Genomic DNA, 16,026 nt, shown 5'->3' on the forward strand with positions numbered 1-16,026 from the left:
GAAGAAGTACCAGGACTATCTCTACCGGAAGGCTCAGGAGAAAGCCTACTCCAAGGCTCAAGCAGCTTCCGGGAGGCCACTTCGCGTGGGGAGCCCGGTCGAGAGGAGAAGCCAGGCGATCGTTGGGAAGCCCCTTCATATTGGGGACTCAGCGGAGAGAAGGGCTCCAAAGCCTTCGGCTCAGGAGCCGAACCCTAGGGCTCCTGGCTCCAGCACTTCCGGCTCCGGTGGTAAGTCTCCTTTAGCAGTTCATTACGTCCCTTCTGTTAGCAAGTACGCCAGTCTTAGGCCTGTAGGGTTCGATGAGCGTCTTTATAGGTTTAGGATGCCCTCGACCTGGTGGGGAGACCATATGAAGGAGTTTTATTTTTCCAACTTAGGAGATTTCCTAGGTCGGTCCCAGATGGGTTCTGGTCCTCCGGAGCCCGTCCCCTTAGACCCTTCAGCTTATATTTCATCCAGCTGGTTCCGGCTTTCGGACAGCTATCTCGGAGACGATGCTGCCAGCATTAAGATTCGGAACTTTGCTAGGGCCGAATTAGAGAGTCAGGGTAGGACTAGCTTGTTTGCTATATTTGAGCGTTTGTTGTAGCAGGCGTTTCCATGGACGCCATTTTGGCCGAACTTGCCAGAGTTCACACTCCAGAAGCTCCCCCTCCCTTTACTTCTTCCCAGATGCCCCCCCCCCCCTCTAAAGGCTTCTTCCAGTGCTCCTCCAGACACTATTGACTTAGTGGATGAGGAGGTGCTCCCGAGAGAAGGTCAAGAAAAGCAATGGGGATTTTCTGAGGAAGTTGAAGAAGGTGAAGGAGGACACCGGGCTCTTCCTGAGGAAGTTGAAGAAAGTGAAGAAGAGCAAGAAGTTGCTCTGATTCGCAAACGCAAGGGCAAAATGGTTGCCCAGGAGGAGCCCAAACGGCAACGGAGAGCTGACACTCCGGCCCACGGTCTTGATGGCGGGGTCTCTCCCATGGAGGAACACACTGCCCCTCCCAATATTGTGCTGACTCTGGTTCCTGGAGATGAGGCGAGACAGGAGCTCTGGATAACTAAACACAACTACGCCATGGACGAATATTCCCGGGGGTATGCTGAGGTGGAGGCCCTTAAGAGGATCTTACGAGTTGAGATGCAAAATACTCTCAACAACCCAGCATACCAGAATCCGTGGGATCTAAATTTGGATCCCTTGTCGGACTGGTTCGGTCATTTCCTCGGGCCCACATTAGCTCCCTTTGCCGCGGAGATGACTGGCGAGTTTGCATCCCAGCTTACCCGGTGTGCACCTAAGCGGTTCGCTGCTTGTGCATCCTTGAACTCCATCTTCCAAGTCCAGGACCTCAGCCACTCCTTCACTGTGGTAAGTATTTTGTAGTTTACTTCTCTCCTTATTATTATATTTTTTTTTGGAGATTCTTACTTATACTTGTATCCTTTCCCAGCTTGCTGCTGAAGTCGGCCGCCTTTCCAAGAACATAATCAACCATGTCTTCGTCCTGTCCGATTTTGGGGACATGGATGAAGTTAGGAAGATCCTTCAAGATCTTACTGCTGAGAGGCGGCTTCATCAGGAGGCTGCTGAGCGCCGGGAGGCCGTTGCCAAGGCCAATGAGGAAGAGGCCAAGCGAAGGGAAGCACAGGCGGAGGCAATGATCCGGGAGGAGGCCCTTCGGAGAGACAGGCTGGAGGCCAGGCACCAAGAGGAGCTGAGGACGGAGGGCGAAGCCACTGCTAAGGCCAGGCGAGAGCTTCGGGAGGCCAGGGAAGCCTTGGAGGAAATGGCTGCCAAGGTGAGGTCCTTAGAGGAAACTCACCAGGCAAACTTGGAATCCAGGGCCACCCTGGCCGCGGAGCTGAAGGAGCTTAGAGACTTCAAAGACCAAGCCTCAAAGAAGGCAAAAAGAGATGAGCTTCTTTCTCCTGTCTCCTGCAGCCGGTGCGCCAAGCGTTTTGATGACGGTGTCTTCATGGCCTGGTCTACAAATGACCAGAACATCAAGCTTACCTTCTACCCCAAACCCGAGGAGATGATCGCAAAGTTCCGGGAGAAGAAGAAAAAGCTTGATGCCATGGTGGAGGCACGCATCGGACCTCGCCTTCCTCCTCGCATCGATTAGGTCGCTCCGAGTTTGACCCAGTACAACCAGGATTTCACTCTTTTTTTTATATTTGTTTATTTACAGCTATTTTTCTTGTACTTAAGAAAATATTTACATAGCTGTTTCTTTTTTATTTAAAGGGGAGACAATATTTAAGGCCTGTCCCCAGGCCATTTGTATATATTTTGACCTGCCCTTAGGGCTAGGATTTTTATATTTATATATGATCTTTTTTGATGCACATATCTTTCTTTTGGACCTGTCCTTTGGAAGAGGATGTTTATACTTATTCTTTTCATTTTTCTTTTTTGTGCATACTCTTTTTTGACATGCCCTTTGGGTCAAGATATTTTACTTAGTTTGTTTTTTGTCTATCCGTGTGGTATACCTTAGTACCCCCCTGAGTGGCATAGAAACTTTGTTTTTAAGGCACTCAGTTTTATTTATCATGCGGAGGCTGTATACATTTAGACGGTACAAACTCTTTAAACAAAATCTAAGTTACATTTTTGGCTATTGGTAATATTTTCTGAGGTGATCGGCATTCCAGGCTCTTGGCATAATGGTTCCGTCCATCCTTTTTAGCTTGTAAGTGCCTGAACCGATTTCGTCCTCGATTTCATATGGTCCTTCCCAATTTGGCCCAAGTACCCCAACTCCGGGTTCCTGGGTGGCTGGGAAGACTCTTCTTAAGACCACATCCCCAATAGCAAACTTTCTGTTTTTAACTTTGGAGTTAAAATACTTGGTCACCTTCTTTTGATAAGCTGCCATCCGTATTTGAGACTCGTCCCGGAGTTCTTCAACTTGATCCAGAGCTTCTTGAAGTAAAGCCTGATTTGTGGCTGGATCGTAAGTCGTTCTCATGTGGGACGGGAATAACGTTTCTACCGGGACTATCGCTTCGCAACCGTATGCCATTGAAAAAGGCGAGTGGCCGGTCGTGATTCTGGGGGTCATCCGGTAGGCCCATAACACTCTTGGCAACTCTTCGGGCCAGTTGTTTTTGCAGGCCAGCAGCTTTTTCTTTAGGGTGACCTTTAGGATTTTATTGACTGCTTCTGCTTGACCGTTTGTTTGCGGTCGGGCCACCGCGAAGAAGCTTTTCACTACTCCGTGTTGGTTGCAGAAGTCAGTAAATTCTTCACAATCAAATTGCTTTCCATTGTCAGAGACTATTTTGTGAGGCAGGCCATATCGACACACTATGTTTTTGATAACAAAGTCTAGTGCTTTTTTAGCAGTTGTAGTCTTCATGGGCTTAGCCTCCGTCCATTTGGTGAAGTAGTCTACTGCTACTATTGCATACTTTACTCCTCCCTTTCCTGTTGGCAGGGACCCAATAAGATCTATTCCCCAAACCGCGAAGGGCCAGGGACTAGTCATCAGTGTGATTTCATTTGGAGGAGCTCTCGGTATGTTCGCGAACCTTTGGCACGAATCACACTTTTGGACGTAGTCTATACAATCTTTTTTCATTGTTGGCCAGAAGTATCCCTGTCTCAATATTTTCTTTGAGAGACTGGGTCCTCCCGTATGATCTCCACAGAACCCTTCGTGGACCTCTAGCATGATTTGTCTAGCTTCAGGGTCTGATACACACCTTAAATAAGGCATGCTGAGTCCTCTTCGGTAGAGAATTTGATCCATCATCACATAACGATGAGCCTGATACTGAATCTTTCGAGATAGTGCCCTTTCTTGGGGCAACTCACCTTTTGTTATGTATTCTATGATGGGGACCATCCAGCTGGGTTCTTGCCCAACCGTTATTGTGGCCTCTTTTATTTTGATGCTTGGCTCTGCCAAGCGTTCCACTGGTACTACCCCCAACCCTTCGATTTCACTGTCTGAAGCTAACTTAGCAAGACAATCCGCGTGAGCGTTCTTTTCCTGGGGGATTCTTTCTATTTTGTAGTCCGTGAACTCGTGGAGCAGCTCCCGGACTATTGTTACATATGCGGCCATTCGCTCGCCGCGTGTTTGGTACTCTCCCGATATCTGATTTACGACCAGCTGGGAATCACTGTAGACTTCCACCCTTTTGGCTCCTACGACTTTTGCTAATTTTAGCCCTGCTAATAGGGCTTCATATTCGGCCTCATTGTTCGAAGCCGGGAAGTCGAACCGGAGGGCCTCCTGGAGTCGTAGTCCGGTCGGGGATATCATTGCCACTCCTGCTCCGGACCCATTTTCATTGGAGGCTCCGTCCACAAACACTCTCCATGTGGGGATCGATGGTACCGGCATATTTGCGGTTGTCTCGGCTTCGTTGCATTCGGTAATGAAGTCTACCAAGGCTTGGCCCTTTATGGAGATTCAGGGAATGTAGTGCAAGTCGAATTGACTTAACTCCATTGCCCACTTGAGGAGCCTTCCGGGTGCTTCAGGTTTTTGGAGGACTTGCTGGAGCGGGTGGTTGGGTAGCACCTTGATCGGATGTGCTTGGAAGTATGGCCTCAATTTTCTCGAGGCCATTAGGAGGCAAAAGACCAACTTTTCGATGATGGGGTACCTCGTTTCTGCTCCTATCATGCGCTTGCTAACATAGTACACGGGATGTTGAGTTTTCTCTTCTTCCCGGACTAGGGCAGCACTAACCGCGTGCTCGGAGACTGCCAAGTATAGAAATAGGTCTTCTCCGAGGACAGGTTTTGACAGGATAGGGGGCTTGGCAATTTGTTCTTTTAGTTTCTTAAATGCCTCCTCGCATTCATCCGACCACTCAAACTTCTGACACTTCTTCAATATGTTGAGGAAGGGGATGCACTTGTCTGTAGACTGGGAGATAAAACGGCTCAGGGCAGCAACCTTTCCGGTTAGGCTCTGCACATCTTTATGTTTTTGGGGGATGGCATGTTCAGGAGAGCTTGGATTTTCTCTGGGTTTGCCTCAATTCCCCTCTGGCTAACGATGAAGCCCGAGAACTTCCTTGATTTGACCCCAAAGGTGCATTTCTTTGGGTTGAGCTTCATGCCGTATCTCCGGACTACTTCGAAACACTCCTCCAAGTCGTCCGCATGGCTACTGCATGCTTTGGACTTGACGAGCATATCATCTACGTAAACCTCCATGTTTCGCCCTAGGAGGCCTTTGAACATCCGGTTGACCATTCTTTGGTAGGTCGCTCCGGCGTTCTTCAGTCCGAAGGGCATGACTAGGTAACAGTATACTCCCTTATCGGTCCTGAAGGTAGTGCACTCTTGGTCTGCCGTATGCATCTTTATTTGATTATACCCGGCATAGACGTCCATGAAGGATAGTAATTTGAATCCAGAAGTGGCGTCTACCATCTGGTCGATCCTGGGCAGCGGGAAGCAGTCCTTCGGACAAGCTTTGTTTAGGTCAGTGAAATCTATACAAACCCGACAAGTTCTGTTCGGCTTGGGCACCAGGACCGGATTGGCTAGCCATTCCGGATAGTATACGTCGCAGATCATGTCGTTGGTCAAAAGCTTATCCACCTCTTTCTCCAGAGCCTCGGCTTTCACCAAGTCGAGTGGGCGTCGCTTTTGCTGGACTGGCGGCATGTCCGGATTGACGTTGAGGACGTGGGTGATGACATGGGGACTTATGTCAATCATGTCCTCTTGGCGCCATGCAAAGATGTCGATGGCGCCCTTTAGTGTTTTTATTATTTTTTTCTTTTTCCTCTGGATCTAGGTTCTTTCCCAGCCGGAGTACTTTGGTGGAGTCGAGGTCGCACACTGATAATTCCTCGACGTCCTCCATTGGTTCCACAATTTTTTCAGACCCCACGCGGGGGTCCAACTCATCTTCCTCAGCCATTTCTGGCTCAATGGTTTCCCGAACCATCAGTACAGGTAGGTGGGTCGCAACATTGTAACATTGCCTTGCTTCCCCCTGGTTTCCTCTCACCGTTCCGATCCCAGCTTCCTGGGTAGGGAACTTTAGGCACAGGTGCCGAATGGACATGACTGCGCCAAAATCTACCAAGGTCGGTCGGTCGAGGATCGCGTTATAAGCGGTCGGACAGTCCACCACCACAAAAGTGCAGTATTTGAATGTGCTCTGGGGGGTGTCCGGACACAAGGTGACTGGAAGTCTTACTTTTCCCATCGGGATAAGCGTCGTTCCATTAAACCCTGTGAGTTGGGACCCACTGGGTGAGAGGTCTCGGTCCGTCAAGCCTATGGCAATGAAGGCCTCCTTGAAGAGTAGGTTCATGGAACTTCCATTGTCAATTAAGACTCTGGCCACCACTTTATTAGCGATGGGGGTCTCTATGACTAATGGGTCATGATGAGGGAAGCGCACTGTCTTGGCGTCTTCTTCCGTGAACGTGATGGGTTGGTCCATCAGCCGGGGCCTTTGAGCTGGGAGTTGAGTAACCTCCCAAACCTCATTGTGTTTCACGGCCCCCGCACACCGCTTTAGCTCCTTGGGAGTAGTTCCTCCAATATGGGGACCTCCGGAGATCATGGCTACCTTCCCGTTAGGTCTGGGCGGCAGACCGGGGATGTGTTGGGCGTCGCCCGCGGGAGCAGCTGGAGCCAACGCTCCTGCTGTACCCCCCGGTGTTCCCTGGGGCACACCCCCTGTCCCCTGGCCCGGATTGAGGTGAGGCAGCCTATTCTTGATCCACTCATAGAGGTGGCCCAATCGGATCAGGTTTTCGATCTCGTCCTTGAGATTCTTGCATTCATTGGTGCTATGACCAATGTCATTGTGGTACTCGCATCTTTTGCTCGGATCTCTCCGGGAGCTATCTTTGTACAACGGTTGTGGTCTCCGGTAGTGCGTATTTTGCCTAGTAATAAAGTACACACGCTCTTGGGAGTCCGTCAGCTCCGTGTATTGGGTGTACTGGGGAGTGTACCCCCTCTTCTGGCGCTTCTCCCCCGTCCGGGTGCTACCTTTGGAGGATCTTTTACTCCTCGAACCCTGGGAAGGGCCTGCCAGGCTAGCGGTCGGAGCTGAGTGTGAAGGAGCTTGTCCATTCATCCCTGAGGGGTTTCCAAAATGGGATGATGCTGGCGCCAAGGCCTGGCCCTGACTATATCCGGGGGTGGCAGAGAATTGTATGCCGCTTATCGGTGGAGCCGCGGTCGGGGCAGTACCCGAGGGCGGTACTCCGGGCATGTACCCTGCTATCCCGATGGGATAGTATCCTCCATAAGCCACTATTTGGGCTTCTTCGAGGTTGATATATTTTTGGACTCTCTTCTGGAAGTCCTGAAGGCTACCAGCCCCCTCTTGTTGTAGTTCATTCCAGAAGGGAGTCCCTGTACGGATGCCTGCTTGGAGAAGCGCAAGCTGTTGTCCGTCATCAACTTTCTTAGTTTTCGAGGCTTCCTCTCGGAACCTCTTTATATAGTTCTTCAAGGTCTCGGTGGGCAGTTGCTTGATGTTAGTCAAGGCACTGACCTCCAGGTTGACCTTTCTTGCGGCGACAAACTGTCTCCGGAAATTGGTCTGTAACTTGTTCCAACAGCCCACGGATCCTGGTTCCAGTTTCTTGAACCATTCCTCTGCGGACCCACTTAAAGTAAGCGGGAAGCACAGACACTTTGCGTCATTGCTGACTCTCATGACCGTCGTGACACGGTTGAACCGCGAGAAGTGGTCGCTTGGATCAGAGTTCCCGGTATAAGCTGCCATTTCGGGCATCTTAAAGTTCTTGGGGAGCTCCGCCTCCAGGATGTGCTTAGCACATGGCTCCCGGTCCTCGCAATCTGAGTCGGAGTCATCCCCTTTTTGCCTTCGGGAGACTCGGGCAATGTCTTTTCAAAGTATGGCGAGTTCTGCCATAATCCTTCATTCAACGTTCCCGTGGAGACCGCGGGTCCGTATCTTTTTTGGTCAAGGTGACCCCGGAGGTCACATTGGTTCCCATTGATTTGATTTCTCAGATCAACGGGAGGACATCTCTGTCCTCTTCTTCCTCTACCTCCGGGCTCTTGGTGCACGGAAACACTTTTTTGGTCCTCTCGATCCTGAGGGCCAAGACTCCATTTTCGGAGCTTGCCCCTCTGCGGACCTTTCCCTTGAGGGAAATCTGAGCGGACCTTTCGCAGATCCTGCGCCTTTTTCTTTCACCCTAGAGTAGAGGTAGGGTTTTTCGTTTGGTTCCCTTCAGCAGGATACCTTATGGGGCTAGGCTCCCTAGACTTCTGCTGTTGGGTACTAGGCGAGGATTCCTCTGGTTCCTTGCCAAGGCCAGCAGCCACTGCCTTGGGATGCACGTGAATGCCAGCCGCCTCCATGGCCTTCTGCATGGCTAGCATCACTTCTTGCATTTTTTGGTTTTATGCTTTCTGAGCTTCGATCTCGGCTTTGTGATCGATAGCTTTCTGTCTGAGAAGCACCAACTCTGAGTAGCTACCTTCGTCGTAGGCATACTCATCGAGGTTTCCCTCGTAGTCATCATCGGGAATTCCTTCTTCTTCCTCAGAACCCTCAGCTGCTCTTGAGGCTACATCTTCCTCATTTGGATCTTGAGCATCTTCTAGTGGGCGAGGCTGACGAGTACTTCTAGTCTCCACCATTTTTGTGAAGTCAAGTGTTCGTTTGCAGTAGCTTTCTTCAGCTCTCAATTAAAGCACCAAAATGTTGACCGAGGTTTTCGGCAACTAATAAAATATTATAAGTTTATAGAGCTATAAGAAATTTATAGAAGGATTTTTACGTGGTTGGGGCGTTAATGAGCCTTAGTCCACGAGTCTTTGTTATTTATGGATGTATTTAATACAGAGAATGTATTTGGTGAGTGTTTCACTCTTATAAATACAGAGAATGTTCTTGGTAAGTATTTACTCTTCTTGCTCTTATGCAGCCCAAGATTCTCGACCCCATTTAATGAGCTTTGAGGGGGTATTTATAGTGTTTTTGGTGGGGTGATCCCCAGAAGTATTGTACAAATGTATCTGTAAGTATCCATAAAGTTGGGCATTCCCAATGAATATACCATGAGTAATGCATGGTCAAATCCCTAGGTGCTGTAGGGCTTTTATGTGGAATGTCCTTATTGTCTTTTGACTGATGTGACTTTTCACAGTGTAGCCGTCGTTAGACTTAAATGATCGTTACTTTGTAGTTGCTGGTTGGAGGTTGTGCCGTCAGACTTTATTGCGTGTAGCAGTCCCAACACGTTTCCTCCCATGCGACATTAAATGCGACTTGATTGCTCAGGAGAAACTTGACACCCTGTGGAGATGCCTTAGCGTTACTCGAGCTTCCAGGAGCGTATAGGGTTTCATATGCCTTCTCCGGGAGCTACGCCCCGGACGCTGCCTTATAGCGTAAAGACTTAGCAAATATTTTGAATCATAAATTGCTTGATCCACGTGTCCTTGTCTGGTTGGTCCACGTATATTGGGCAAAATCAGGGGCAACAGTTTATTAATATTGAATTAATTATTTATGATAGTTTATTTGAATTCAGAATGCATTTTTTATCACATATAGAAATTTTATAATTTTTGCATTTTTTGTGTCCCGCAACATTGGAACGCAGTGTTTGGCTATTAGAATCACATCTTAGTATTTTTAGTATAGCGGGACAATAGTTTAGACATTGGGAATGTCGAGAATGATCGAGATTTTAGAATTTCCCAAATTACCCCTAAGTGCCATTTTATGATTTTGTGTGGGAGGGGCAAAATGGCCATTTTGCCCCATTAGCCTTTTGTCATTTTGTGAGTTTGCCTAAGTTAATAAATCTTTTTTTTTTTTAACTAAGTTAGTTGATATATTTTCTAAATAAAACAAAATGTATTTACTCATTTATCTTCAAATAAGAAAAAAATCAAGAGAAAGCCATTCTCTCTCTCTCTCTCTCTCTCTCTCTCTCTCTCTCTCTCTCTCTCTCTCTCTCTCTCTCTCTCTCTCTCTCTCTCTCTCTCTCTCTCTCTCTCTCTCTCCTCTCTCTCTCTCTCAAAAATCCTAAGGCAGCTAGGGTTTCTTTTTGTTCTTCAATTTGCTGAGGTTTCTATCATATTTTAGAGGATCTAAGCCAAGGTAACCTTTTTACAATTCTTTTCTTTAGTTTTCTTGAATTGTAAGAAATTGGAAAATGCATGTTTCATGGTTTTTGCTACTGTTGTGGCTGTTCTTGTGTGTGGTTGATTTCTAAGTTAAAATATGTTTATATGTGTTGAATTGAAGTGGTTGTAAGGGATGTGGTGTTGATTGAGCAAGCTTTGAGTTTTAGAACTCAAGCTTGGCTCATTAATGGTGTTTTTGAATTCTGAGCTTGGTAATTGTTTTATTGCTTCGAAATAGTTTATTGGGGTATAATATGCAGGTCTGGAAGGTTTGAGTTGGTTTGGAATTAATTTGGTGGAGCTTTAAAAATTTTTTGGGTTTTTTGAAAAAATCGGGTAGCCGATTTTACAAGAGCCTGTAAAACCGAGTAACCGGTTTTTGCAGCAGGATTCCCCAAAAATTTCAGCTCGTCGATTCGTCCTAGTTTCAGGTTTCTGGTTGGTTGGTTCCCTGCTAGTTTAGAGTATTGCTATATTAAGTTGTTGTAGATAGGGGTTTGGTTTTAAACCTAAGTCTCGGGTGTGATTTAGCGTGTAACTTATTCGTGTTATTATCGATGTGATTTTGGAGCCTTTAACTCGCCGAGTTGTTGTTCCACTCAGGTTGACCGGCACACCTGAATTTGGAATTGAGGTAAGATTAGTATAATATCATGCATATGTTATTATGGGTGACTATTCAATGGTTACATTTTTATCGTAACCATATGGTTACATTTTTTTTTTAAACCTGTAATAGCAGGTTACTAATAGGTAGACTTTCCTTTTTTAGATTTAATTAATTATAATTAACTATTTTCTTAAAATAATTAATTAAATAGTAAATATTCCTTTTTTAAAATTATTTAATTATAATTAATTATTTTCTTGAAATAATTAATTAATATTTAACAAGACCTCTTTTAGCAATTAATATTTATATTTAAATCCTTACTTGAATTATTTTAATAATTAAACCATTTAATTATAATATTTACAATAAAATTTATTTTTTTTACAAAAATTAAACTTCTTTTGAAACAAATTAAAATTCTCTTCTTATAATAAATTTTCAAATAATTAATTATTTTTAAATGATATTTAATTATTTTGTTACAATTATATGAATTAAGTATGAGGCCTAAAGTTAATGAATCGATAACAAGTGCAGCCATTTTTTTTAAAAAAAAATCCTTCAACTTATTTCATTTTTTACTTTTTAAATATTTAAATAAAAAAATTAAATAATTAAGTGCAATAATTTAAAATTAAGATTACAAGTATAATAAAATTTAAATTATGAAATTATATGTGTATACTTTTAAATTATAAAAAGTTTTGCTATAAAATTGTAAATAATTTAAGTATAAAAAAATAAATTGCTAAAAGATCCTTATATAGTAATAAATTGCAAAAAATTAATTAATAATTATAATTAATTTAATTTTAAAATATAATTAATCTTAATTAAAGTTTTATAAGGAAATAAATGATTAGGTCACTTTCAGGTTACAAGTTATTTATTATTTATTTTTATTTAATTTCTAAATTAATCACAACCATTTAATAGTAATCTAATGGCTTAAAAAAATGTAACCATGATGGTTACAATAAAAATGTAACCATTGAAACCTCTTCCATGTTATTATATGTTTAGCGTACATGTTGTTTATGCTTGTTAGATTACATTGATAGCGGTAATAGTATACATAGAGTTCTACTGATTACTGATAAATGTATGTTGGCTAAAATACTAATCGATGTTGTCACATCAATACGGCTAGAGTATGACTAACATATTGAGTATAGGCTGACATTATGGTCGATAGTATTGTCTTATGAACGTTCTAGACTCAGCACCGTGTGGGACACGAGGATTAGGGTTATGATCAATTGTATGGGCGCTAGGTTATAACCCGGGTTATTTGTATGTTATATGTTATGCTTTTCTTACTGAGTCTGTCGACTCACAAGGCTATCTTCATCTGTAGGTAAGGGCAAGGCTAAAGCTGAGGAGCCGTGAGAGCAAGCAGGTGAAGATTGTGCATGTCGGGGCGGTTAGGCCTGGAGCGTACAATCTTTGGGACATCGAAGCTTTTGTTGTATAGTCGCTGGGCAACAAACTTTTGTTTATGTGTATAGCAAACTTTTAAAAAGTATTTTGTAAACGGGATCCTGGAATTTTATATATGTAGTACTTTAAGTTTCTAATTAAATCAGTAAATTTTAATTATTCACGATTTTCGATAACCTCGTTGATTAGCACGAGCAGCACGGTACGTTTAAAATCACGCTAACAAGCCTATGCTAGTTAGGGTGTTACAAGTGGCACTGGATGCAGGGAGTCATATCTTTCCGATAGCTTTTGCATTGTTGACAGTGAAAACCACAATTCCTGGACCTATTTTATGAGAAAATTGAAATAAACGATTGGTGATGTTGAGAACTTAGCCTTTATTTCGGATAGGCATCAAAGCATTGTTCGTGCTTTAAATATCGTGTTCCCTGATGCACACCACGGTGCATGCTACCACCACATTATTATGAACGTCAACCACAAGTTCAAGACCGATGTCTTAACGAATCACATTTACAAATGTGCCTACTGTTGGGTTTTATGCCCTAAATAAAACTCATTTCATATAATCAGATTTACTTATTAATAAAGATCAGAAATAACATTTTATGTTGCATGGTTCACATGATTTATTTCATGATTATAGGTATATAATGTATGAATTCTTTTTAAGTCCAGAACATATGAGTTGGTTAAAGATTATAGTGTTGTCAGCACAGTGGAATATAATCTTTATTGTATGTTCAAAAGTTGATTCCCTGATTTGTCAGAACACTGGATTTAGACTGACATGGTATAATCAGCGATAGGTATTCTTACACCTTGGAAAAGTGTTATGTCCTTTCCAGGACATTGGCAAAGTTTACCAGTATCGGATGTATGGAGTATACATCAGAAGGGACCGATATTGAACTTTGATTAGATATGTTAAAATTTACCGTAATATCTATTCAATTCAATATCACCTGTTGATCCTAGATCACATGATCGAAATCCTGATATGGTTAGGCTCAATTTCAAGAGTGTTATTCGTGTTCTTTGATTTGTTAGTTAAGCCTAGTTTTGTATCAGGGTGATACGTACATTTTGGGAACACGGTAATGCAATTGAGTGGGAGCGCTAACATAAATATGGAATCTATAGCTTTTATCTGGAAAATAGAAGTAAAAGATGATTTCCTTCGAGCTTAACCAAACGAAGATAAATGGTGGAGATCTCATTTCACTTAGGTGAAATATCATTTATACAGGGTTAAGTGTTTTAAGGATAAAATACATTGTAGGATGTTACGGTAATTTAATCCCTGTACAGTGTAAATCATCTATATAGAGGATCATTGATCACATTAGGGTTATAACAATGGATAACTAATGACGTGTCTATATCGTGGAACATATAGAGCGTTTCTATATGACTGAGAGTGCAATTCCAAGTTCTAAGTGTGGATTCAATGAGGAATTAATAAGTTAGGGAATTTACTTGGTAAATTCGGTTCGACTTATTGGAAGCTCGGTTATATAGACCCATGGTCCCCATACTAGTTGAGGCCATACTGCTTGTAAGACTCAGTTAATTGATTTTAATTAATCAATTATAATTCTAAAAGTTAGACTATGTCTACTTTATGAATTCTCACAGTTTAAGGATGAAATCGTAAAGAAAAGGGTTTCTAGGTTTAATTATTAATTAAGAGACTTTGTATGTCTAATTAATAATTATTTTAAATGACAATATTATTTAATAATCTATTTTAGTTATTAAATAATTAGTTTTGGCATTTAAATGATTAGAATTGGAAAAATAGCATTTTTGGAGAAATTGAAATAAAATTGAGGAAACTGCAAAATCCAAGTGAGGCCCATATCACCCTATGGCCGGCACCTCTTTGTGTGTTTCCCAATTATTATTTTCAATTTTAATTGCCATGTAATTGCTAATCAAAGCCTAGCAAAAATAGGAAAGTGGTTGATCACACTAAATAAGGCAGTTAATTGATTACACAGTAATTAAGGAAACTGTTTTATTTGGAAAGTTGTGCTCTCCCTTCTCCCTATATAAAGCAACCTTTGTTCTCTTCTCTTGTAAGCCATAAGCCACGAAATTAAGAGAGAAAAAGAGAGAAAATTTTGAAATCCTTGTGAGATGAGTAGTGCCCACACACATCAAGTGGTATCTCAATCATAGTATGTAAGACTATGGAATTTCTGCATCAAAGAAGGAGAAAAGAAGATCCAGGTTCAGATCTTGGTGATGCTCTGCTACAGAAAGGAATCAAGGGCTAGAGATCTGAACGGAAGGAGTCATATTATTCCGCTGCACCCACTGTAAGGTTTTCTAACTTTATATGTGTTTATTTTCATTGTTTTAGAATTCATATTATGTTGTTAATCCAACATACTTGTTAGTAAATCTAGATCCTGGTAAAATAATTCCCAACACCTACACGTATTCAAAATCAGAGTTGCACAAAGAATTTGAGAACAGTCGGGCAATGAATGTTGTGGTTGCACAATATCTCAAGGAAATTGGATTTGAAAAATGGGTCTGGTCGTACTTTCTAGGGGTACGTTACAATGTAACGATGAGCAACTGGGCTGAGAGCTTCAACAACACAACTAAGGACGCAAGAGACTTCCCGATCACTGCTGCTGTAGCATTCCTGAGGTCCAAAGTCAAAAAGTGGTTTGCTTCACGAAAAGAAAAAGCTGACAAGTGGACGAAACCCCTAGCACCAGAAATGGAGGAGGACTTGGCATTGCATTTTGAAAAATCTCGATATTTGAACGTTGACTCATGTGGACCTTACACGTTGCAGGTTCACCCTGGAGGAACAGTTCAGACCGGTGGCATAGTGGACTTGCAGGAACAAACTTGCACTTGCGGTTTGTTCCAGTGCATGAAGTTTCCTTGTCCTCATGCATGTGCTGCATCTCAGGAGCAAAATATTAGCATGTACGCACTATGCTCGCCATATTACACAACAGAATATTGGAGGATGACATATGAAGGTACAACTATGCCAGTTGGTGACGAGGATGATTGGGAATTGCCTGATGACATAAAGAACATGACAGTTGGAGTGCCTGTTGAGAAGAAACCAATAGGGTGACCCAAGAAGCAAAAGGTTGGAAGAATTAAGAACAACCAAACTGTTGGAAATTATTTTACCAGGATCTTAGATCTACTCACAAGTATGTTGATTAACACCCTATATATGAACTTCTAAAACGATTATGAAATAAACACATATAAAGTATGAGAAACCTTACATTGGGTGCAGCGGAATATTATGTCTCCTTCCGTTCAGATCTCTAACCCTTGTATCCTTTCTGTCGCAAAGTATTATCAAGATCTGAACCTGGATCTCTTTCTCTCCTTCTTTAGTGCTGAAACTCCTTCTTGTTGAATGTCTTTCTTCACGATCTTCCTCACTATGATTGAGGTATCACTTGCTGTGTGCGGGCACTACTCTAATCACTAAGTGGTTTCGAAATTTCAAGGAAGAAGAAGAGAGTATGGGTGGCGGCTAGGTTAGAGAGAGAAGGCTCAGGTTTTTCTCTGAAGGAATTCAGAAGTAAAAGTGTGAAAGTTAAGTGTAAATTTCCTGAAGCCTTCACTATCTATTTCTAGCATTCCACTAGGGTTAGGTTTGAATTATTTGGCATCAAAATAATGAAAATATCAGATGAAAAAAACATATAAAAGTGGCCGGCCTAGGCAATGTGGATTTGGGCCTCACTTCTTGCAATTTTGCAGTTTTATCTTTTTTGCATCTCATTTTCTCAAAAACGCCAATTTTCCAAATTCAACCATTTAAATGCAAATTCTAACTATTTAATAACTATAAATAATTATTAAATAATAT

The 16,026-nt window shown here is 42.8% G+C and overlaps 1 protein-coding gene across 1 annotated transcript; it reads left to right on the plus strand.

Moving 5' to 3' along the window:
• Positions 1 to 14,742: 14,742 nt before the first annotated feature.
• On the plus strand, positions 14,743 to 15,270 carry LOC115696582 (uncharacterized). The gene has a single exon (XM_030623474.1). It carries the CDS (start codon positions 14,743 to 14,745, stop codon positions 15,268 to 15,270), a length of 528 nt encoding a protein of 175 aa, XP_030479334.1.
• The last annotated feature ends 756 nt before the right edge of the window (positions 15,271 to 16,026 follow it).

This window comes from Cannabis sativa, chromosome 7 (assembly GCF_029168945.1).
Source record: "Cannabis sativa cultivar Pink pepper isolate KNU-18-1 chromosome 7, ASM2916894v1, whole genome shotgun sequence".
Lineage (NCBI taxonomy): Eukaryota > Viridiplantae > Streptophyta > Magnoliopsida > Rosales > Cannabaceae > Cannabis > Cannabis sativa.

Coding starts and splice junctions, on each gene's coding strand:
- LOC115696582 (XM_030623474.1), top strand. CDS start 14,743: ATGAGCAACTGGGCTGAGAGCTTCAACAACACAACTAAGGACGCAAGA.